Genomic DNA, 25,935 nt, shown 5'->3' with positions numbered 1-25,935 from the left:
CGCCGACATACACAAAGCGTGTAGTTTTAAAAATGGCGCCGCGGAGTTCAGAGGGACTCGGCGGAGCTGAACGAGCGCCGCCGAGAACACAGTGACTGGGCGGAGCCGAGATACACATAGCCGAGGGTTCTCGGCTCTTCTCGGCGCCGTTCACAGCAGGCCCAGTCCCTATGATGGACATAGCACAGGTCCAATGGCGGGACTGAGCGTGACTGTGAACGGCGCCGAGAACCCTCGGCTATGTGTATCTCGGCTCCGCCCAGTCACGGTGTGCTCCGCCGAGTCTCTCCGAACTCCGCGGCGCCATATTTAAAACTACACGCTATGTGAATGTCGACGGCGATCGCTCCGATAGATCACAAAATAGCGGGGATCGGCGTATAACGCGCACCCACGATTTTCCCCTAATTTCAAGGGGAAAAAAGCGCGTGTTATACGCCGATAAATACGGTATCTCCTGAAGAAGTGCATTGGTGCACAAAACTAGTCAAACTTCGACTGAACAAATAATGAGCAGAACAGAACTGACAAACCCCGAGTTGGCTATATTGACCCCCTTCAATATTCTCGCCAGGATGGTACCTGTTCAGGTTACCTACTGTTCTTACCAGTCTTGGGGATGTTATGATCCTTTATAGCTTAGCTATAAATTTGTTGAGGATCAGTTGGACCACTAGACGGTCAGTTGAATTTCTTATCGTACATCACGGGACACAGAGCCATAGTAGTTACTATGTGGGTTATAGGCCACCTTTAGGTGATGGACACTGGCACGCCCTAAGATAAAAAGTGCACTCCCTATATAACCCCTCCCACTGGTGGGAGTACCTCAGTTTTTTTTTGCCAGTGTCCTAAGGTGTTGGTCACGAGTAAAGATGTGCTGTGCTGAGCTCCACTGGAGCAATCCTTGCTGGGGCTAGTCATGCTGACCGGATCCATTCAAAGTGTCTCTTTTGGCCAAATTGAATGGTACCCGGGCCTCGTATCTGAAGAAACGGGGTTTTTGCCTGTGAATGCTTCTCTTTTTAGAGAGCTGGACCCTGGGATCCAGTACTTTTGGTAGTAAGGCCATAAAGTTTTACTGGCAGGGTGCTGTTGCAGGTCCAGGATTGTGGGTTTCCTCTAGGATCCCCAGCTCCTGAAGGTTTAACGGAACCAACCGTGAAGGGTCAATATTGGGTCTGTTGGTTTACACAGAAAACCCTGCGGCGGGAAAGGTAAGTGGAGTTTTCTAAGAAATTTTTTTGAATTTTCTTATGAATGTGTCCTTTAAGACAGTGGTCATCAACCATGTCCTCAGGGCTCACAAACAGGCCAGGTTTTATGTATTACCTTGGGGAGATGCAGACTAGAATACTGCAATCTCTGAGCAGAAAATTATATCACCTGTGATGAATTTCAGTTATCTTGCAAACCTGGCCTGTTAGTTGGCCCTGAGGACAGGGTTGATGACCACTGCTTTAAGAGTCTGTAAAATGTTGTCATGCCTGTGTGTCACCACCAGGGGCTGTATTGAGCACTCACCGCCTCATGGTTGAAACAGCGCCCTGTCAGAGAGCTGAAATGCTTCCTCCTCCTTCAGCCAGACAGCAGGACCTCTGGTAAGCTTGAGGGGGGTTTTTCTTCCCGCTTACCACCCCCCTGTGCTGATAATCTCCCCTTTGTGGGGAAGGAGTGCTCAGTCTTTTTTTTTTTTTTTTTTAAAAAGAGGAGGAACAAGTGCGACCAGCTTGGCGCCTTGCAACCCCCCTCTCCCCCCCGCGCCATGCTGTCTCTTGGTCTGAGAGGACCTGTAGTCCGCTGCTCGCGTGGGAAAACCCTTGCTTTAAAAAAAAAAGTGAGAGGTGCCGTAGACAACACTGGGGGGTGGGGCATGTCAGCTCTCTCCGTTGCCCAACATGAGGATGCACGTTTTTAAAAGCACATTGTGTGTTACTGCAGGCTGTGGAGGGACAAGAGCAAAGAGTTGGCGTTAAAGGTTTGGTGACACAAGCATTTCCTTTGACACATTTTTACTACTGCATCAGGCTGGGCATTAATAGCAGCAACTGTGCTGAACTATAGCTCAAGCAGTATATGCATTCCTCCTTGTACTTCTGCTTGTGCATCGGGCTATGGTAGAAGGGGGGTAAAAACACCTCAGTAAAGGGCTCTAGAAAGACTTATTTAGTCACATGGAAGCCTAGATCATCCCAGTAAGATGGCATCCTCCCCTGAGAGTAATATGGCTGGCCACGGTGAACCGTCAGGAGGGGCAAGTGTTGCAGCTGCTCTTAAACACTGCAGGCCCTGTGTATATTACTAAGAAGTTTTTTTTCTTCAACCATTTTAAGCTTAAAAGTTTAATGCTTTAATCGCATCCCGGAGTAGGACTAAGTGTAACAGGTCCCTGTCCATTGCTCAGGACCCTCATATTGAGGAACAAGCGAGAGATGGTGAATTTTCTCTTTAGGACCAGGAAAAGGCTGATGTCTCCTCTTCCGTAGAACCTGATTCGAAGGATTAAGCTCACAGGAAAGGTTGTTTTCAGTCACTCACTGAATTGGTCTGCTCCACATTTTTACTGCCAGTAACGCAATCAGTTGATGAGCCCACTTCTGCTTTGGGTTCACTAAAAGCCCCCCCAATCTGTTCATGCTTTTTTTTTATCCATTTATGGCTAAGAAAGCTTATGTATTCTGAGTGAGAGCACCCAGATGAAGTTTTTTTTTTTTCCTCTGAAAAAGTTCTCAATACTTTATTCCATGGAGGAAGGGTTTTATGGGGAGTTCCAGCAATTTACACTGCTATATCCTCTGTAAACAAAGACCTGACTTGTCCAGTAGACAATGCTCATATGCTAAAGGGTCCAACAGATAAGAAGTTGGAGTTCCTTTTTTAAAAGAAAAAAAGAAAAACTATTTTGCCTACAGGTTCAGTCATTCAAACCTGCACTGGTGTTCAGAGGCCTACGGCCACATCACCCTGAAAGCACCCGATCTCATCTGATCTTGGAGGCTAAGCAGGGTCAGGCCTGGTTAGTACCTGCATAGGAGACCGCCTGGGAATTCCATGTGCCATAGGCTTCTAGGACCAGTTTATAGAGGTACTCCAAGGTTATTCCTGATCAGCAGGCCCAGGGTTTGGCTGGCGCATCAGAAGCATTTTTTTTTTACAGTTGACGCTATGAAAGATTCTATTCTCCAGGCCTCACGGCTCATGCTAAGGCTGGTACGTGAGCATAGAATCCTATGGTTGAAAGATGGTCAGCCGAAGTGCCATACAAAAAGTTTCCCTTTTTATGGTGAACGGTTATTTGGAGACAATCTGGATAAGTATATCCAAAGATTTCTAATGGGAAAAGTTCCCTTTTTCTGGTTAAGAAGTTTAAGTATTTTTCTTTTAAATGTGCTTCTTTTCCAGTGCCAGGGGCATCTGCCTCCAGACAATCACGACGGCCTCCACCGTCAGGGTTCAAGTGGTAAACCTCAGGGTCAGTCCCAGGGTCAAAAGAGGACCTGGGGGAGGTAATCCACAAAACAAAATGCTAAAGCCTTATGAAAGGGTGCCCCCGCTCGCTCGGGTGGGGGCGCTTCTACAGCTTTCATGGGTCTGGTAGGAACAATGTCAGAGTTCCCATCTCCTCGTTTTCTCAGATCAAAATGTTCCCAGAGATCCAGTGAAAAGAACTCTCTCTTTCTAGCTTGGATCATCATCTCTTGTCTCAAAGAGTGATATCGGTGGTCCTCTTGGTAGAGCAAGGATTAGGGTTTTTCAGATCTAGACCGGGTTTGAATATCCATTCCTTTCGCATGGAGTCAATCCGATCAGTAGTCTCTGCCCTACATTGGGGAGAACTTCTGGCGTCAATCAACAACAAGGATGTTTTTTTCCATGTGCCCTTTTTTTCCCTGCTCACCAGAAATTTACATTTCAAGGTAGAAAAACTTCATTTTCAGTTTGTAGCTCTGCTGTTCCGTCTAGCTACTCCACCTCGAGGTCCTGGCTCCTCCTTTAGCCAGGGTAATGGCTCAAGGTATAACAATACTAGCCTATTTGGATCTTCTCTTCGTAGATCAATTCGGTAGCCCACTTAATTCAAATTTTGGTCACCACAGTTAGCTACCTGGAATACCTAGGTTGAAATCCTCCTTAAATCCATCGAGGAGATTGCAGCACTTGAGACTGATCATTGATACAACTCAGAAGAGGATGCTTTTTCCCCAGGAAAGGGTCAGTTCCATAAGGGAAATTATTAAGTTTCTCAAGTCAAAGAAGAATCCTTCTATTCGGCTTTCCATCTTGTTGGGAAAGATGGTGGTTTCTTGGAGGTCGTTCCTTATGCGCAGTTTAATTTAAGACTGCTGCAAAACAGTGTCCTGTCAACTGGGAACAAGAAGGCCTAAGCTCTGGGCTTCCTAATGCGTTTATCCCCCAATGTGCGTCAGAGCCCCAATTGGTGGTTGATATCCAAGAATCTTCAAAAAGAGGAATCCTTTCTACCAGTTACCTGGAAGGTGGTAACAACAGATGCCAGCCTTCTGGGCTGAGGAGCAGTCCTGGAAGAAGCATCTGTCCTAAGGAAATGGCCCAAATCAGTGTTAATATCTAAATTTTAATTGGCTTTATTAATAAGAATATGCATTTTCCATATTTGTGTGAATGATAGGACTTTGAGCTAATGATATTCAGATGACGACTCATTGACTGAAAATGCAGGTCAAGACCCTGTCAGAATTTGATGGATTTTGTAAATAATATATGTATGGGTTGAAAATCTTCCTATGTAACCGATACTTTGTTTGATATATGCGTTTATGTTTTAAATGGTCTGATGTTTAGTCTGACACATATATCTGGTTTCATGTTTAAAAGGTTTGGTTAAGTTAAAAACAGATGTTGCTCTCTGTTAGCCCCCACTTTTTGGAAGGAGGAGAAAGGGGAGTGTATGGGAGGGATTTGTGTTTGGGCGCGAATTTGAAAGACTGAGTTCATATATTCAAAGGATAAACAGCATCCTGGCTCTTTGCACACATCTACTGCTTCCAAGACACATCTCCCTCTCCAAGACACACAGCTATTCTATGCATACAGAATTACTTCCAGGACACAAGAAGTTAATCGGCCATTTTTAATAGGCCATGACAAAAGGGAAGCACATGGTCTAATGACTTTAAGTACTCTTTTCAGATCTTTGAAACAAATGAACTATATTTGAACATTTTTTGCATATATGAAACAACACTAATTCTGAATATGAATGTACTATTTTTGTAAGTATTTTCCAAGTTTATGTGTGTACAATAAAACACACGGTTTTGATTTAAGCTGACTCAAGCAGATATAATTCCAAAATTCGTCTCACGAGAAATCATCATTATTGAAGGCTTTTTATACAATATTAAGCCATTTATTTCAATCAGTGATGACCTTATCCATCAATATTCTAAAGATTTGGGCAGTACGCCTGGTCCTCGAGGCCTGGACGCCCAAACTACGGAATTGTCCTATCGGGATCCAATCTGACAGTGCCACAGCTGTGGCTTTTATCATTTACCAAGGGGGCACAAGAAGTCGCGTGGCCCAGGAAGAGGTGAATCATATTCTATCTTGGCAGAAAACAACATTCCTTGCCTATTTACAATTTTCATTCCAGGAATAGGAGTTGACAGACGGACTACTTGAGTTGCCAACAATTGTTCCTGGGAGAATGGTCCTTTTCACCGCAACATGTTTCTGTTGATATACCAGAAGATGGGGAGTTCCGGATGTGGAATTTTGTGTCAAGGACAAGGGATCCGATGGCATACGAAACAGATGCCTTGATTTTTTTTCTGTGGAATCAGTTTTTTTTTTTTTTTTTACTGATCTATGCATTCCCTCCTGTTCTGCTGCTTCCGCGCCTTCGAAGGATCTACAAGAAGGGAAGGAGGTGATTCTTGTGGTCTGCCAAGATCGCAAAGATGGCGGTGGGGAACCCTTGGACCCTACCACTATGGCCAGACCTTCTCTCGCGAGGTCCGGTATTCCATCCTACCTTACAAATGTGAAATTTAGCGGTTTGGCTATTCTGCATGAAGAGTATCAGTGTTGGCTGCTCTTTCTTGTAAGGAGCTGTATTGGTTGTTCATAAGGATGAGGCTGTATTGTGGCCCCATCCTCAATTCGTACCGTAGGTAGTATCGGGTTTTCATTTAAACCAGTATATTGTTCTGTCTTAAATGTTCTAATAGGGGAAAGGCGCTGTTCACAGATAATGGAAAAATCAAAAAACGCAAAAACACAACCCACCAGAAAATGGGAATGTGAATAAAAAATGTGAAAAATTAATGTACAATAAATGTGCAGTGTTCACCAAAGTCCACAGCAAACTATGTGAGAGAATCTGACTAAAATCCTGTAAGTTAATCCATTACATATATTACATGAAGTGTGAATATGCAAGTCACTACCATAAGTGAAAAGATGCAAAATCATACATGGTACAAGATGGATAAAGATGACATAAAAGTAATATCAGCATTTAAAAAACCCACTCACGTGCCAAATACCATAGACAATACATAAAAAATACATGTAAATGGGCCAAATAAACATCTGTGATCTTACTGATATAAATAATAACAAATCCATATGTATGGAGAAACAAGGAATCCTCATAGTGTAAGTCATGTTTGCAGGTTTTCCTTCATGTTGCACAGGTGATTTGAATCAGTCTTCTGATTCAAATCACCTGTGCAACATGAAGGAAAACCTGCAAACATGACTTATGCTGGCCATACACTATACGAAAAATCGGCCGAAAAATCGTTCGTATGGACACTTCGTTCGTTTTTCGGCAAGTTAGTGGGTACAAATCGATAATCGTTTGTGACGTTTTTGTGGAAAAAAAACGAACGGCATGTTTGGAAAATTTCTGCCGAACGTACGATAAATTGCAAGGTTAATGTGTTTCCCGTCCGAACTGCCTGCACTAGGTATATGTAAAAAAACGAACACAAAATTATTTATTCATGTCCACTGAACAGATTATCGGACATTATATGATGGCACGATCGTTTGCGGTCACGGTCGAACGTTCGTTTTTCGAAAATGGGTTCGGCTGATTTTCTGTATAGTGTATGGCCAGCATTACACTATGAGGATTCCTTGTTTCTCCATACATATGGATTTGTTCCGGTGGATACTTATGTAAAGAACAACGTGGATCTAGTTGGAAGGGAATCGCTGAACCTGAGAGGGGGATTCCGGGTCTCCAGGATTCCGGCCACAGGATTTATTCATGCTCTTCACCCCTGCAGGGGTTGGGCTTTCTGGTGAGTGAGGGCACAAGAGGGGGCCTGCCAGACACGGATACACTAACATTGAAATTCACTGGGGATTACATACCTGTCTGATATACCTTCACTGGACAATTTACATTGGACGATTTTGATTGTATCACATACACCAACTTATTTAATACTTGTTTGATTGCACATATCTATTACTCTCATTTTTTGATTAATTCACCTCAAATTACACAATTTTTTTTATCAACATTTTTTACTATTTATATCAGTAAGATCACAGATGTTTATTTGGCCCATTTACATGTATTTTTTATGTATTGTCTATGGTATTTGGCACGTGAGTGGGTTTTTTAAATGCTGATATTACTTTTTATGTCATCTTTATCCATCTTGTACCATGTATGATTTTGCATCTTTTCACTTATGGTAGTGACTTGCATATTCACACTTCATGTAATATATGTAATGGATTAACTTACAGGATTTTAGTCAGATTCTCTCACATAGTTTGCTGTGGACTTTGGTGCACACTGCACATTTATTGTACATTCATTTTTCACATTTTTTATTCACATTTTCACATTCCCATTTTCTGGTGGGTTGTGTTTTTGCGTTTTTTGATTTTTCCATTATCTGTGAACAGCGCCATGCCCCTATTAGAACATTTTTGTTATGTGGATTTCACTTCAGTGTTTCCATTTTGCTTGGGGGGCTGCAGTTCCTTGCTAATACTGATCCTAAGCGCGGAATATTTGATTTTTTTATATTTTATATTGTTCTGTCTTAATTTTTTTACAGAACTTCGTTTCTGTGGAAGAAGGGTCACTACATTTTCTTGATGTGGCGAGAGCGGTCAGGGTCTATTGAAAGTGACCGCTCAGATTCGTAAACAAAGGTTTTGTTTGTGTTGGCAGATGGTCCTAAAAGAGTACAAGCAGCATTGAAATCTACTGTTTCTTAAAGATTCGTCAAGTGATTGTTCAAACTTATGGTTTTTAGAGGAAAGTTCCTCCTTTTCATATTAAAGCGCACTCCACCAGGGCTGTTAGTGCTTCTTGGGCAGTGCATCACCAAGCCTCCATGGCTTAAATCTGCAAGGCCGCAACTTGGTCTTCAGGCCATACATTTACCAGATTCTATCAAGTAGATGTAAAAGGCATGAGGACATCACCTTTGGGCGCAGTGTACTGCAGGTTGCAGTATGAGTCCTCTAGTCTCTTGGTGCCCTACTTTTGTTGTGTCTCCCTCCCTTCAGTTGGCATTGCTATAAGACATCCCACATAGTAACTACTATGGCTCTGTGTCCCGTGATGTGAGATAAGAAAATAGGATTTTTATACCAGCTTACCTGTAAAATCCTTTTCTTTGAAGTACATTACGGGACACAGAGGTCCCTCCTTTCTTGGTATACACGTGTATTGCTTTGCTACAAAACTGAGGTACTCCCACCAGAGGGAGGGGTTATATAGGGAGTGCACTTTTTAATTTAGGGCATGCCAGTGTCCATCACCTGAAGGTGGCCTATAACCCACATAGTAACTACTATGGCTCTGTGTCCCGTGATGTACTTCAAATAAGAGGATTTTACAGGTAAGCTGTTATAAAAATCCAATTTTTTTAGCTCACAATGTATGGTATATGTGCTTTTATACATGTCTATGTTAAAATATATTCTTTTGCTACATAAATTATGTAAACTCTTTTAGGCCCCTTTCACTCTACCGCAATTTTGCTGCCATTTCAGGGAATGCCTGTGTGATGGAGTTTAGGTCCATAGACCTCAAGTTTAAAGTCAGACCAAAGTAGTACAGGGACTACTTTGAAATCACACAGATATGAATGGTACTCATTGGAAATCATGGGGTACGACTTGACATGCGGCTTTGCAGTCTCAAGTCGCAGGACAAGTCGCACAAGTGTGAAATGGGCCATAGTTATGCCTACAAAGTCTATTCCTTCTTCATTTTCAATTTTGCTTGATAACTATTAGGACGTTGGCATAGTGTATCTTTTTGGTGTCCGCAGTACCACCCTGTTAGGACATCACTATTTGGACCATTAGGATTAAAAACACAACACATTTTTAATTGGTATCAGTATTCGTATCCCTGTCAGTATGTTTTATGTAGGGGCAAAAAAAAGCAAAACTATTGTTTCTGCGCTGTACTACAGGTACAAACAACACTATCACGTGTAGTATACTTTTTTTTTAATTTTATTTTTTTTATCCCATCAGTGCAAAAGTATAGAAGGGTTTAGTTATGTTTTAACTGCTTGCCGTCTAGCGAACGACGATATACGTCAGCACAATGGCACGACTGCGCAAATGGGCTTACCTGTACGTCCCTTTTAAATCGTGGGCTAGTGGGCGTTTCCCTGTTCTGCCTAGCAACATGACCGGGATCTACTGCTCCCTGTCATCGGTAGCAGTGATCTCTGTCTAGTGAGCCCATCTCCCCCCTACAGTTAGAACACGCTGAGGGAACCCCTTGATTGCTCCCTGGTGTTTAACACCTTCCCTGCCAGTGACATTTACATTTGCATTTTTTTAGCACTGATCGCTGTTTAAGACCCCTTTCACGCGGAGGGCATTTTGCCGGCGCTATAGCGTTAAAAATAGCGCCTTCAATCCGCCCTCATACAGCTGCAGCATTATCTCCAGTGTGAAAGCCCGAGGGCTTTCACACCGGATCGCTGCGCTGGCAGGACGTCAGGAAAAGTCCTGTCAGCAGCTTCTTTGGAGCGATTAAGGAGCGGTGTGTTTACCGCTCCTCCACCACTGCTCCCCATTTAAATCAATGGGGCAGCGCTGGGATACCGCTGGCAAAACGCCGCTATTGCGGCGCATTGCGGGCGGTTTTAACCCTTTCTCTGCCGCTAGTGGGGGGGGTAAAAGCGCCCCACTAGCGGGCAAAATGCGCCGCAAATCCGACGGTAAAACGCTGCTAAAAATAGAAGCGTTTTACCGCCAAAGCTATAGGCGGCTCGGTGTGAAAGGGGTCTAAATGTCACAAATGGTCCCAAAATAGTGTCAAAAGTGTCGCCGCCAGTACTACTTAAAAAATAATTAAATAATAATAATAGAAATGCCATAAATCTATCCCCTATTTTGTAGATGCTATAACTTTTGCGCAAACCGATCAATATACACTTATTGCAAATATTTTTGATAAAAAAAAAAAAAATGTATAAGAATATATATTGGCCTAAACTGAGAAAGAAATTTGTTTTTTTTTTTTTGTTTTTTTTTTTTTGGGAATATTTATTATAGCAAAAAGTAAAAAGCTCTGTGGTGACAAAAGGACGTCAATTTTGTTTGGGTGCAACATCGCACGACCGCACAATTGTCAGTTAAAGCCACGCAGTGCTGTATCGCAAAAAATGCTCTGGTCAGGAAGGGGGTAAATCCTTCCGGGGCTGAAGTGGTTTGCGTGTATTGTGTAGGTTGCCTTTGCTCACTCCTCTTTTGAGACTATTAGTTGCCTAGCTGTCATGCTGATGCTTTGACTTGCTGATGCTTTCACAACATTTTTTGAGTTGCTGAACCACCAGTAGAGATTATGAATTCTGATGCTCGTTTACAGCAAGCTTGTTCTGGCTATGTGACTTAAAAGCATTAAAGCCAGACACAACCTTGGCTTTTTTAACCCACCCAAGGATACTAAGAGCCCTTGCACACTGGGGCGGCGTCGGCGGTAAAACGCCGCTATTATTAGCGGCGTTTTACCGTCGGTATGCGGCCGCTAGCGGGGCGGTTTTACCCCCCGCTAGCGGCCGAGAAAGGGTTAAATACCACCGCAAAGTGCCTCTGCAGAGGCACTTTGCCGGTGGTATAGCCGCGCCGTCCCATTGATTTCAATGGGCAGGAGCGGTAAAGGAGCGGTATACACTCCGCTCCTTCACCGCTCCGAAGATGCTGCTAGCAGGACTTTTTTTACCGTCCTGCCAGCACACTGGATACACAGCAGTGGCACTTTCAGGTCGGTTTGCAGGCGCTTTTATTAGCGCAATAGTGCCTGCAAACCGCCCCAGTGTGCAAGGGCTCTAAATAAAAAAGTGTGTGTATGTTAATGCATTAAGCTTCATCCCTCACCCACACATTGCCTTTAACAGTAATAAGATGTTAATAAAACCCCAAAAAATTTAGTTTATGCAAGTTCTGTATATATGTGGGCACCTTTTACCCACTTTGTGATCCTTTTGTAGGTAAAAATTATATATATATTTTTTTTTTTTTAACTATTTTTATACATTCAGTTTTGCTTGTTTTGTGTAAGTAAAGTCAATTTATTTAATATTCGATATTGAAAAATGCAGTAAATGTATTGTGCTGTTAGGTTGTCACAGTAATATGGTTTGTTATAAATATATAGTCACTATCTCACAAAAGTGAGTACGCCCCTCACATTTTTGTAAATATTTTATTATATCTTTTTATGTGACAACACCGAAGAAATGGCACTTTGCTACAATGTAAAATAGTGAGTGTACAGCTTGTTTAACAGTGTAAATTTGCTGTCCCTTCAAAATAACTCAACACACAGTCATTAAAGGGGTTGTAAACCCACGTGTTTTTTCAGCTTAATGCATCCTGTGCATTAGGGTGAAAGAACTTCTGACACTGACCGGCCCCCTAGCTACCCCGCCCCCACCCTCTCTGCCCGGGGTTCTCGGCTCTTGATTGGATAGATTGATAGCAGCGCATCCATTGGCTCCCGCTACTGTTAAATTTAAATGATGCGGGCTCCGGGAGGCGAGGCCGAGTCCGGCATTCTGTGTCTATGGACGCAATTGATGGACTCGGGACGCAATGGGGTTTACGGATGCGAGGAGGAGCCGCGAGCACAGTTGGGGGAGCCCAGAAGACAATGATCGGGGCCACACTGTGCAAATTAACTGCACAGTGGAGGCAAGTATATGTATGTATGTTTAAAAAAAAAAAAAAGAGGGTTTATCTCTTTAACCCCTTTAACCCCTTTAATGTCTAAACTGCTGGCAACAAAAGTGAGGTAAGTGAAAATGTCCAAATTGGGCCCAATTAGCCATTTTCCCTCCCCGCTGTCATGTGACTTGTTAGTTTTACAAGGTCTCAGGTGTGAATGGGGGGAGCAGGTGTGTTAAATTTGGTGTTATCGCTCTCTCTCTCATACTGGTCACTGGAAGTTCAAAATCACACCTCATGGCAAAGAACTCTCTGAGGCTCTGAAAAAAAAAATTGTTGCTCTACACAAAGATGGCCTAGGCTATAAGAAGATTGCCAAGACCCTGAAACTGAGCTGCAGCATGGTGGTCAAGACCATACAGCGGTTTAACAGGACAGGTTCCACTCAGAACAGGCCTAACCATGGTTGACAAAAGAAGTTGAGTGCACGTGCTCAGTGTCATATGTTGAGGCTGTCTTTGGGAAACAGACGTATGAGTGCTGCCAGCATTGCTGCATAGGTCGAAGGGGTGGGGGGGGGGTCAGCCTGCCGGTGCTCAGACCATACGAAGCACACTGCATCAAATTGGTCTGCATGGCTGTTGTCCCAGAAGGAAGCCTCTTCTAAAGATGATGCATAGAAAAGCCCGTAAACAGTTTGCTGAAGACAAGCAGACTAAGGAGTTTGATTACTGGAACCATGTCCTGTGGTCTGATGAGACCAAGATAAACTTATTTGATTCAGATGGTGTCAAGCATGTGTGGCGGCAACCAGGTGAGGTGTACAAAGTAAGACAAGTGTGTCTTGCCTTTAGTCAAGCATGGTGGTGGGAGTGTCATCGTCTAGAGCTGCATGAGTGCTGCCAGCACTGGGGAGCTACAGTTCTTTGAGGGAACCATGAATGCCAACACGTACTGTGAAATATTGAAGCAGAGCATGATCCCCTCCCATCGGAGACTGGGCTGCAGGGCAGTATTCCAACATAACCCCAAACACACCTCCAAGACGACCAGTGCCTTGCTAAAGAAGCTGAGGGTAAAGTTGATGGACTGGCCAAGCATGTCTCCAGACCTAAACCCTATTGAGCATTTTATGTGTCACATAAAATGCAGCCTGTGTCACCACCAAATTGCAGCAGCGTGTGTCACCACCAGATTGCAGCAGCGTGTGTCACCACCAGATTGCAGCAGCGTGTGTCACCACCAGATTGCAGCAGCGTGTGTCACCACCAGATTGCAGCAGCGTGTGTCACCACCAGATTGCAGCAGCGTGTCACCAGATTTTTTTTTTTTTTTTTTAAAGGGCCAGCTTTAAAATTTTTTTTTTTTTTTACTTTTTTTTTTGAGACAGCCTGGAGGGGGGGGTGGCGCCCTCTATGGACGGGCCACCACTGCTTTGGGCCCAATTTGGACATTTTCACTTAGGGGTGTACTCACTTTTGTTGCCAGCGGTTTAGACAGTAATGGCTGTGTGTTGAGTTATTTTGAGGGGACAGCAAATGTACACTTTTATACAAGCTGTGCACTCACTACTTTTATATTGTCACAAAGTGTCATTTCTTCAGTGTTGTCAAATGAAAATATATATAATAAAATATTTACAAAAATGTGAGGGGTGTATTCATTTTTGTGAGATACTGTATATGTATGTAGCTGCTCTACATAGTCTGTGAGGGTGCGCTGTGGCAGTGCTTGTTCTTCCTTGCAGTAACGAGCTGTTTTGGGCTTGGTAGTTTCAGTCCTGAGGGTTAAAATTTACATCACATGGATTAAACACATATTACTAGGGAAGGGGTTGTTTTTTTTTCATCCAATCCACAGATGCTGCTCAGAGTCCCTCAAGAGACCAAAGGCAGGATTCGGGCGGTTTGGAGCATCAGAAGGTAAAACCTGGTATTTATTGACCTTGTACAGAGCCCCCCTTCTCTGTACCTGCCAACGTTGGATCTCCAGGCTGCATTTTCAAACCGTTGAGGTTCCACTGGAGTCCATCGAGCAGGGACAGAGTTACCCATCTCTGTTCCTTAATACACGCAGCTTTTTTCAGAGCTGTATAAATGATGCAGCAGTTTTGTACCGGCCACCAGAATAGCTACGTTTTTATTACCCTCTTTTCAGTTAGTTCATAGTTACATTTTGTATGCCAAAGTCATCTACTCAAATGTTTCTCATGTATTTAGATTGCTGTGGGCAGACATTATAGTTGATGTTGTGCTAGGGGGGTTTGTGGATGAGTACAGTGAATGCATTTTGGATGTCAGCATCCCTCTTGTACTTACCATTTGGATGAAATGTGGTTATTAATTCCAAATGGCAACGAAAGAGCAGTTAAAGTGATTGTAAAGACTCTTTTTGTTTTTTGTTTTTTTAAATGACAAACCTATTCTACTTACCTCCTCTGTGCAGTTAGTTTTGCACAGAGCAGCCCGGATCCTTCTCTTATCGGGTCCATCTTTGCTAGCCCTACCCTCCTTTGAGTGTCCCTCAGCCAGCAGCTTGCTACAGGGGGCACCCAAGCCGAGTCAGAGCCCCGACCTTGCCCCGCCACCTCTCTCCCCTGATTGGCTGACTGACTTTGACAGCCATGGGAGCCAATGGCGCCACTGCTCTGTTCCAATCAGGAGGAGTGTCCTGGATGGCTGAGGGGATAGTGGATATCGCTGGAGAGAGAAGGGGCTCAGGTAGGTTATTAGGGGGTGCTGGAGGGGCTGCTACACACAGAAGGTCTTTTATCTTAATGCACAGAATGCATTAAGTTAAAAAACCTTCTGATTTTACAACTCTAAGGGAAATGTAGGCCAGGCTGTCATAAGCTTGGTGCCAAGGAGTTGTAATACACCTATGGTTTGCCTACGTGGTAAGCATTTCATCTGATGAATTCACACAGCTCACATGGTTTCATTATGGCATTTTTCATATACATTATGGTTATTGTCATTTCAGAAGTTTCTTTTAATGTTGCCGTATTGATATTGCTGATGTTTGAAAACACTGAAATGATCATGTCTGAAATCTACCATCTTTTTTTTTTTTTTCTAATAATGATGCTCATCTGCTTAAAAGTGCCAATGTACTGTGCTTTAAAGTAGATGTGTAATAGAGCAGTGTTGCTGTGTACCAGAAATTAATTAAAACTTATATATGCTTGAATGCTACGTACAGCTGCAAATAATCTAATATCTTCTCCCAGGCTGTGTTTCATTTGCAAAGTGAATTTAGAGTTGCCTAGCAAGGTGGTCGGTACAGAATTGCTGCATCTCTTTTGTCCATCTCCATTAAAACAGTGCTAATTTTTTCTTCTATAATTTTCTATTCTCTCAGAATCCTGATGAAAATAAATTACAGGAGATAGATGAAACAATTTTGGCTTCTTCACTTTGCAAGCGCCTTGCAGAAGAAGGTATGTTATGTTTAGAGCTTCTAGTGCAAATTATTTGTAATACATCAATACTTTGCAAGTAGATTTAATTCAGATAATTTTGCTTCTTCACTTCAAAATAAGTTTTGGGTTTTATAACTGTATTAAATATAAAATCATAATTTTACTTTTATTCTTCTGTTTTGAATGAATATCATTTGCTTTTTGTTAGATGGTGAAGATTCTGCTGTTTGTAAGCAAGCTCGCCTGGACCTCCCATTTGAAGAATGGGATGGTGCTGGACTACCTTGGTGGTTTTTGGGAAATCTCAGGTCAAACTATGACCCTCGAAGTCATGGATCTACAGATATTCCATCAAATCAGGTGACATACACATCTTGTTCACACCTTTGTGATATCGTTGAAGTGGAATTCCAGCCAAAATTAAAAAATCTAACCTTTGTTTACCTAACAAATATAGTATACCTTTGTATTAGGCGCTATTTGAATTGCTAAATGTATGATTAGAAATTACAATCTAATCTAGACATTCGGCAACCTTCTGGCCTTTTACTGACAGACACTTCCTGGTACCGTTGTCAGTATCTGTTCATGCAGCTATGTTAAAGTCCTGCCCAGCCCTGCCCCCATCCAGACATCACAGGCTCTCTCGCGAATGAAAGTGTAAGAAATAAGAGACTGGTGGATTAAGAAATAATAATGTTATGCAGATCTTTGAATCAAAACTGACAGAGGGTAAAGGGAGCTGGATGCCAGCAGAGCTGTCAGTGTAGCCTGGAGTGCTCTGGGGTTCAGCACAAATCGCAGTCCACATTGCCCACTGCTGTACCTTTTTTATGATCCAGGAGTTCAGTCCAGGTGAAGAAAGTAACTAAATGTAAGGTTTAGGCTGAGTGCAGAGAAAACCTTCCCAAGCTGGCTGGAGGGTCTGAAGGAGTAGAAAGCCAAGCAGCCAATCACATCCTGCCTGCTGTGCAGAGTGCTACGAAATTTATAAAACAAAGGCACAGGCTGGGTACCTGCTTGTACAAGGTCGGTTCAGAAGTTGATGACCAGAAAACAGTCACAGAAGAGCTAGTGGTACTTGAAGTGGGGAGCTCACTCCAGCCCTTCTCAGACAGCTCTCCCTGCTTTCAGACTCCAGGGCACAGCCAGCAAGGATCCACTAATTCTTGTTGTCCAACTCCTGAACCAGACCTTGTACATGTGGGTACCCAGCCTGTGGTTTTCTTCTTCCCTTTCCGTAACACTTTGCACAGCAGGCAGGATGTAATGGTCTGCTCAGCTTTCTCCTCCCCTAAAGTCTCCAAGCTAGAATAAGCTAGAATATCTCACTTCATACTGTCTCACCTGCCAATGATTAGCAGCCCTCCATGCTGCCTTGCACAAAGCCTCTCTAAGTGTCTGTGCTCCTTTCTTAGAGCAAGAATGTTTTTTACTCCCAATTTGTTCACTGCCCCAAAGGCAAGAAAGGGTATCTGGTTTATTTTTGACATAAAAATGCTAAAAATGTTATTTTTGTATAAAGATTCTGTATAGAATCTATCCAACCTTTGCTTTCCACCTTCCAGGAGACTTTGTGAACTCGGACATCAAGGATGTCTACCTGCATGCCCCATCCTTGCAGCACGTTATTAACTGCTTCGATACTGGATACGTTTACCCCCTTCCTACCCAAGCAAATTTTCAGCTTTCAGCGCTGTCACACTTTGTGTGGTCATGCAACACTGTACCCACGTGAAAGTTTTTATCTTTTTTTTACACAAATCAAGCTTTTTTTGGTGGTATTTAATCCCTACTGTTTTGTTTTTTTTTTAAATTGGCTTCTAAGTAAACTAAAGACTGAAAACTATGGAAAAAAAACTGTTTTTCTTGGTTTCTTTTAGATTTTGCAAATTAATAGTCCTTCATATATAATCCAAAATGTATACTGCTACATTTCTTTGGTGAAAATAACCCAAATCAGTGTATATTATTTAGTCTGTAGAAAAGTCCACAAACTATGGTGTATATACAGTATATCTGAAAACTGATCTAATTTCTTCAGGCCCAAAAATGCCAGGACAGTACAAATATCCCCCAAATTAGCCCTTTTTGGAAAGTAGACAGTCCAGTGTATTAAGTAAGAGGCATGGCGAGTTTCTTGAAGTTTGTAATTGTTTTTTTTCTCAATTTTTTTGAGCAATTTTACATAGTCAGCAGTGCAGTAAAGAAACATAACAAAGCATAAAAATTATGCAATGTATCCATCCTATAAAAAAATATAATTAACTGTCCTTAAGTACTTAAATAAACAAATTGGCGCTTTGGTAAACATATAATAAAGTGTGTCCATTAGTGAAAAGTAGTCCACATTCTCTTTAACCCCTGGTTAGCAGACACTGTGACTTAATCACCATGGTGCAGCCCACCACCAGCTCTTGGGCATACACCAGACAATGATGTCCCAAAAAATCTTAAAAACCATAGTGTAAGACTGTTTTTATGAGTGCATATTTTTATTAAAAGCAGCAAGTTGATTTTACAATCGGCTTAGTCAGATTGCAGTGTAGCGATCCTCACTCCTCCTGGCAGCGTTACCATGTGAATGCGCCCACTTTCACAACACAGCCTGCTGCCCATCTGCATTGCTCATTTCCACTAACACGCACATTGGACAGCCACGGTACTAACGTGTTTTGTTGGTTTATCGACTGTCTTAAAGGTTGAGGCCAGTCTACGTGCGTGTTCTATTTATCCCCCCGGAATGGCAGAGCACCGACGTCTTAAAGCGGTATATTGCTAGATTGCATGTATCCACAAGTGCTAAATCTACTCGAAATTCTACATATCAACCCTAATGTTTTTAAAACCGCACAATAAAATGAATACCGACAAAACACGCTAGGGCGTGGCTTTCCTACATGTGCGTGTCAGTGTGGATGGGTAGCAGGCTATGTTGTAAGATTGGCTGAATTTAAATCAAAACAAACACTGTCAGCTGTCAGGAAAAGTGAGGATCACTATATTGCTATCTGATTTCTGATTAAGGAGATTGTTTTTATGTGAGTGCATATTTTTAATAAAAGAAGGAAGTTGATTTTACAGTATTATACTATGTGTTTTTTAAAATCTTTTGAGGCATAATCTGGTTAACATTCTCTCACAATGTGTTGTAAGATATTTGGAGAGAACCCTGAACTGGGGGATGCATTGATGCATCTATCCGTTCATTTGATGTCTCATGCTGTTTGAGCCCAATTTTTTACATTTTGGGAAATTCTAGCTGGCGAGTGTATGTCTGAGAGCTGGTGATAGGCTGCCCTCCCTTTTAGTCACAGTGGTGGAAATAAGAAGCTTTGCAGTCTACTGACAAGGGGTTGAAGCGATTTGGACTGCTTTTCACTAATGGACACTTTGTTTTTCATGTTTACCACAGAGACATTTGTTTAAGTATTGAAGCACAATTTCTTAGGGATTGATGCATTGTATAATTTATTTTATTAGGCACTGTATTAAATGAGGGTTAACCTTATGCACTATCATATTAAAGTTTTTTTTATTATGGCTGCCTGTATTCATTATTGATTGGGCTTCTGTTTTCACCATTGAGTGCAGACTGGGAATAGTTTTGATCTATTACAAGTTAATTGCCCTTCCCTTCGGGCTGTTTTCTGCACCTCACATTTCTAACAAGGTGCTGGCTCCAGTTCTAGCCTTGCTATGCTCTCAGGGCATTCTCAAGCTAGGATACGTGGACAACCTCTTACAGAGGGAACAGTTGGCACAGATTTTATCAATGTCCACTGTACTGTTCAGACTTTACAAAATTTCTGTTGGATCCTGAACTTTCAGAAGTCATTGCTAAAGGCAATCTATCACGTGGTGTTCCTAGGTCTCTCTTTTTTTTTTATGGATAATTATCAGTCCAGGAGAAACTAATGACCTTTCCGTTCCCAGGTTCAGAGCTTGCATTTAAAGATGTCCTACTCTGCTTTTGTGTTAGTGTTCTGAGTTTGATGGTGATCTCCGTTAAGGCAGTCTCCTTCACAGTTTAACTCCATATATTTGCAGATCGACATTATGGCTGTGTGGAACAAGAATGCGCACTCTCTATATAATCATATGAGCTTGACTCTCAATACCAGGTTATTCCTGGCCTGGTGGCTCACAAATCCATCTTGACAATCCTTTCCAGTCTTGTGCTTATATTTGATCTATCCTCTGCTCCCAGAGTCTTCACAAAGGTCCTTGCACTGCTTCTTTTCATTCTATAAGCTAAGCACATCCAGGTCACAGGTTATCTAGGCAATCTGCTTTTTAACCACTTGCCACCAGCTGTGGACTTTGAGTGGTTATACCGGGATGATGCTTGCAGCAGCTTTTTTTTTAGAGAGGGCAACACTAATTTCTTTTAAAAGCAATCCTAGTGGCCAATTAGCCACTGGATTGCTTTTACAAGCGGAGGGAGGGGGTCCCGCCACTTTCTCAGGCTCTTCCATTCCATTGAAGAACCCATGCTCGCAGCCAGCACTTCCACCAGCTGACCCTAGAACTGATCAGGGACCAGAACAGCCTCAATCATCTCTGTTGTCTAAGACAGTGGTTCTCAACCTCAGTCAAGTACCACCCCCAACAGGCCATATTTGCAGGTTTTCCTTTTATCTTGCACAGGTGCTTTAAGTCAGAGTCAATGGCTTGGTATTTTGGACAGCTTCCCAAAACATGGCCTGTTGGGGGTACTTGAGGACTGAGGTTGAGAACTACTGGCCTAAAACTGGAAGCGAGGAATATTTCATCACTTCCCAATCCACCAGTTGCGAACAAACCATTACTGCCTTGTAAAAAGTATTGGATCATACTGATCTTGGTATGATCCAAAACTTTTAAGGGCAGAGGAGACGTCTGGGGTCTAATAGACCCCAGATATCTCAGTAAAGAGGACCTGTCGCTACTAGTTGCTGTTACAAAGGATGTTTACATTCCTTGTGTTAACAATAAAGAGCTCTTTCAAACTGAGGCGCCTTTCAGGCGTTTTTGCGCTAAAAATTGCACCTGAAAACTGCTTCCCGTTCATTTCAGTGGAAGCTTTCCCACTGGGGCAGTTCACTAGCAGGGTGTTGCAAAAAGTCCTGCCAGCAGCATCTTTGGGGCATGTTTGGAGCTCTTTAACTACTTCAATACAGGGCACTTATTCACCTTCCTGGCCAGACCAGCTTTTAGTGCTGTTGCACTTTGAATGACATGACAATTGCGCGGTCATGCTACACTGTACCCAAATTAAATTTTTATCATTTTGTTCCCACAATTAGATCTTTCTTTTGGTGGTATTTGATCACCTCCTGGGATTTTTATTTTCTGCTAAACAAATAAAAAAAAGACTGAAAATTAAAAAAAAATATATATTTTTTTTGTTTCTTTTACAAAACTTTGTAAATGTTTTCTCCTTCACTGACCGGCACTGATGGGGCTGCACTGATGGGCACCAATGAGGTGGCACTGATGGGGTTGCACTGATGGGCACCAGTGAGGTGGCACTGATAGGCGACATGGATGTACACTAATGAATGGTACTGATGGGCATCACTGATTGGCAGGCATTGTTTGGCACTGATTTGCATCCATTGTGTGCACTGATTGGCATCACTGATGGTCCTGGTGGCGTCCCTGGTGGTCCAGTGTGGGAATCCAGGGGGGGGAGGGGTGCGCTGCGCTGATCGATCAGCACAGACCCCCCCTGTCAGAAGAGCAGCCGATCAGCTCTCCTCTACTCGTGTCTGACAGAGTGAGGAAAAACTGATAAACGACTTTTCCTGTTTACACGGTGATCACGTGGTAAAGAGTCTCCGTCAGAGAGACTCTGGCAGTGTTTCAGACTGATAACCGCGATGCGCGCCCCCGGGGTCACACAGCGGCTTGTTATCCTGAAGGACGTCATATGACGTCCGGTCAGGATAACACAACCACTTTGCTGACGTCATTTTACTATGGCGGGCGGCAGGTGGTTAAAAAGCACCTCAAAAATGCCCCTGTCCATTAAAATGAATGGGAAGAGCTGCAAAACTGCTTTTTTTTTTTTTTTTTTTTTTTTTTTTTTTAATCGTGCCGTTGATTCTGCAAAAACAGAGCTAAAGCACCACAAAAATGTCAGACTTTTTATGGGCATTTTTTTGAGCGCCTCAGTGTGAAAGGGGTCTTAAAGCACCTTGTACTTCCTTGGGACCTTAGCTTGGTTCTCTGTCCTGCAGAAGCCATACTTTGAAACCATCAGGGAACTTCCCTTGCCATGAGCTCTCCTGCAAAGTAGTTTTCTTAGTGGCTGTCATGTTAGTCAGATGTGTCTGAGTTAGCAGCTCTGTTTTTGTCTTTGGAGCCATTCCTTGCTCTCCACTGGGACAGAGCAGTCCTGTGTCCAAGACTTAGGTGGTGTTAGTCTCCCACATCAACAAAGACCTAGTCTTTTCTACTTTGTGAACACAAGAAGAAACCGAGCATCCAGCTGGCCGCTCAGTGCAACGCTTAGAGCTTTAAAGCATTTGTTACCCTAGAAAAAAAAATAAAAAAATGTATCCTGTTCCCTTAAAGCATGAACAACAGCACAGTGTTTGTGCTGTGTCATTTGCCCCCCTGTATCATATAAAATAACTGTAGTCCATTTTACGTGCCTCTGTTATCAGCTGCTGTCCTCTTTCCCACCCCCCCCTTTCCCCCCCTCTGCCTGTCAGTTGTCAGTGCCCGCCCCTCTCCTCCTGCAGAAATAATTATTATTTTCAGGCACTCACCTGCCTTCCTTAATGCTCTGTGCCCAGTGTCTGTTTTATTAAAAAATGCCATTCTGTACCGTATTTCTGAGCGTGTCCAGCCGCCCCTCTCCTCCCGACTGACATCAGCGGGGGGATGGGGATTCTAGGCCCCTCCCGCTGTAGCTGTCAGATCGGGAGAGGGAGTAGCAAGCCGGTCACGTGAGCAGCGCTGGGAAATACAGTATAGAACGGCATTTTTTAAAAATAAAACATACACTGGGCACATAGTATTAAGGAAGACAGAGGTGTGTGCCTGAAAATAATAAAGTGGTGTTACGACCACTTTTACTGACAGAAGCTAACCAGCCAAAATGCAACGAGTGTTCAGGCTGACTTGTAGTGATTGCAACGGGAAACCCACAATTGAGACAAAAAAATAAATGTATAAATAAACATTTAATGTGTAATAACATTCAAGCGGGTAGCCTTTTAACCTAGATACACACTATACAATTTTTTCTCTTAGGTTTTTTTTTTAGATTTACCAAAACCATATAATATGAGATCAAACCTTTAACAGTTTTAATTTGTATGCAATCAGGCAGGCACTACATGGTTTTGGTAAATCTAAAGACAATCAAACAACAAAAGTTGTATAGTGTGTATCCAGCTTTAGGCTAGACCGAGAAAACTATCACTGAGAGTGTGCTGCTGTCAGAGGAGAAGGAAGGAGTCCAGCTGTGCAAAAAACAAACAGGCAGAGGAAAAATACAGCATGACCGCTCTGGTGTAGTATAACCATGACAAGCCTTTATTACATAAAATGGATAAATCCTATTCACAAAGGTGGAAACCTGGACAATGATAAACAAAAGACACAAGCCACTGTCAGTTTACTATCCCAGTGTGCAGGGACAAGACAGTTACAAACTCGGCGTCCAGATCGCAGTGTGTATGTCGGCTCCACAATGCATCTAAAAAGCCGCTCTGACCCCTGGCATGTAACACTGGGGTGTTAAAATTCATAGCAAAGAACTCGAAAACTGATAAATTATTTGATCACTGTCTCATAAAAACGACACATGTAAAACCTCATTAGCCTTTAAAAGATTAAGTTACTGACAATCTATACTCTCCATACCCTATGGTACCTCTCTGTCCATAGGATCCATTTCCAAAAAAAAACTAACTTAAGACATATAGATATATGAATAATAATGTAAATATCATTAGGGATAAGGGTCCCCACATGCATAAACCTCCTTCATGCAACGTATGAAAAATATATTACCCACTAAAAAGAATGTGGGACTATAACCGTGATGGTATCAAAGGAGAAGTACAGCCAAAGCTTGTTTGGCTGTACTTCTCCTGTGGATCACAGTAGTGCAGTTTGTTCTACTTCTGTGACCTGTTTTCTGCAGGCTGAAGCCCACTGTCAGCTGACCTCAGAGTTGGTCCAGGCTTGGGCAAGATTGCTACAATGGAGTCAGGATCCACCCACATGCCTGGACCGGTACCCTGAGCCAACCACTCCCTCCCTCTCCACAGCCCAGCGCTCCATTGAGCGTGGGGGGGGGGGGGTAGGCAGAGCAGAGAGCTGTGAGAACCAAGCGATCGGCAGTGTTCGATCATTGGGTTCTCAGTGTTCAAGGAGTCAGGGGGACAGATGCAGCATCGGACCGATGCTTCATCCATTCTGGGGGGGGAAAAAAAACCCATACGCCTTTTAAGTGTCTTCAAAGTCTGCCTGAAGAATGAGTGTAATAAAAAATAAAAAAATCACAACTGAAAGCAAAACACATTTTACACTAAATGATCCATAGCTAAACTAAAATCATGGCATGTAAAAAATTAATTTATAATGTACAGTAGCCGGAAGGTATAAAGGCAAATACCAATTGAAGGGAAAGTTTCATCAAGAAAAGACTCCATTAGAGACAGTCACCAACAGAATAATGCAATGAGGACTGGCTTTTTGAACCCCTCTCCCTCTGGATGGTGTCAGGGGATGGATTCTATGGCCAGAACTTGTAAGTGGCTTGTATCCTTCGCATGAAAACACCTAAAATGTCTAGCAACACTGTACTTTGAGGAACCATTCGACTTTGATGCTTTTCCAATTCTCCCCAAAGCGTGCCCTCAGAGACCTGATTGTTCTGTGCACATATTGCAATCCACAACTACAGGTGATGCAATAGATGACAAAAGTGGAAGAATGTGTGCGGAATTAGTTTATGGTGAAAGTCCTAATCGATCATGAAAAGTGGGCATATCATTCTTACGACCAGACGTGAAAGAGTGAAGCCGGCTGGGGGCGGATATTATTTTTAACGCTCATGGCTCTCCTGTATACCACCGTGGGTTAATCTAAGATGTTTGTATTGAGAAAGGGGTCGCGTTGAAGTATTCCCCCATGTCTATTAAGGAGTTTGCTCACTAATCGAAAGTTGCAGTTGAACACGGTAAAAAAGGCTGGACATTTTTGAAGGGCACCACCTGATCAACAACTTGGTCCACAGGCACCTCCTGTGACTCAAAATAACTGGACTGGTATTTCTCAAAAGCTATCTAAATATATTCCAATCTTTTTTTTGGCTGAATTCCTCAATAAGAACCTGACTCTCTGAGAGCAGTAATCTTAAGATTTGGTACAGTTCCTGGCCAACTGACAGAAATAGCTGAAAGATATGTTGCTTTTCCATGCTGGGTGATGACAACACTTCATATGAACATAGGAATTCCCTGCTGTTGGCTTGAAATGAACACTGGAGCAAATCTTCCCTGTGCGGTCATGGAATAGGTCCACATTAAGAAAAGTCAACACTTCTTTATTAATAACAAACCTAAAACTGATACCATGGGGGTGGAGTTATCATAGATCTTATTCTCTTTTCCCTGACAAATTAATATGACGTCAATATTTCGCCCATACAGAGCTCCTCGAAGGCTAAATACCCCATGTAGATGTTGGCATAGCTGGGGGCAAAACTAGCCCCCATAGCGGTACCAACCATCTGCAGATAGAAATAATTCGTGAAGCAAAAGTAGTGACTCAAAATTAACCTCACAGCTTCTACCAAAAACGAAGCTTGTCGGCTATGAAGTTCTTTGTTTGGCAAGGAAGTACTGCAATGCTTGTAGGCTGACTAGATGAGGTGAACAAGTATGTTGCGCTTAAATGAAATAAATAATATAAACAAGTGAGTCCAAGAGTCACAAACGTGACACAATAGTAAAAGTTTGAATGCTGTGTCACCAACTTCCTCCACCTTGTGTGACCACCACCAAAAAAATAGGATGTGCCCTTACCAAAGAGCGTGGACCACCTATTAGAGGGGGTCAACATAGGCTTCTATGTCTGTAAAAGCTCCACGTCTGTAAGGAGGTCCGCTCAACAGAAACTTCAAGCCACCACCGGGGAAAACATCAGGTTTCTTTAGCTCCAACCGCGACATCAGGTCATATACCCCAAATGAGAGACAAATGCCACAATAGTGTAATACCTTTTTTGCCAGTATTTAATAAAGGTAATGCACGTGCATGAAAAGACAATTAAAACAGCATGTACTTTTCACAGTGGTTTCAGCGGTAGATTCTCCAAACGCAATGACAGGAAATGATGCTATCGCTCGACCGGTT

At 42.7% G+C, this 25,935-nt stretch overlaps 1 protein-coding gene and 1 pseudogene across 2 annotated transcripts in view; both read left to right on the top strand.

The window, feature by feature from the left end:
* The window catches only part of MDM4 (MDM4 regulator of p53), a 192,917-nt gene that overhangs the window by 136,413 nt on the left and 30,569 nt on the right, over positions 1–25,935 (top strand). For both annotated transcript variants that reach the window (XM_073615829.1, XM_073615828.1), the window contains 3 exons: positions 14,014–14,075; positions 15,514–15,592; positions 15,783–15,934. In XM_073615829.1, coding sequence (XP_073471930.1) covers positions 14,014–14,075; positions 15,514–15,592; positions 15,783–15,934 — 293 coding nt within the window. The remainder of the gene's footprint in view (positions 1–14,013; positions 14,076–15,513; positions 15,593–15,782; positions 15,935–25,935) is intronic.
* On the top strand, positions 2,947–3,065 carry LOC141130794 (5S ribosomal RNA; annotated as a pseudogene).

The sequence above is a fragment of the Aquarana catesbeiana genome, linkage group LG02, assembly GCF_042186555.1.
Source record: "Aquarana catesbeiana isolate 2022-GZ linkage group LG02, ASM4218655v1, whole genome shotgun sequence".
Taxonomy (NCBI): domain Eukaryota; kingdom Metazoa; phylum Chordata; class Amphibia; order Anura; family Ranidae; genus Aquarana; species Aquarana catesbeiana.
Note: the sequence above shows the minus strand (reverse complement) of the source record. Positions and strands in the feature narration are given on the sequence as shown.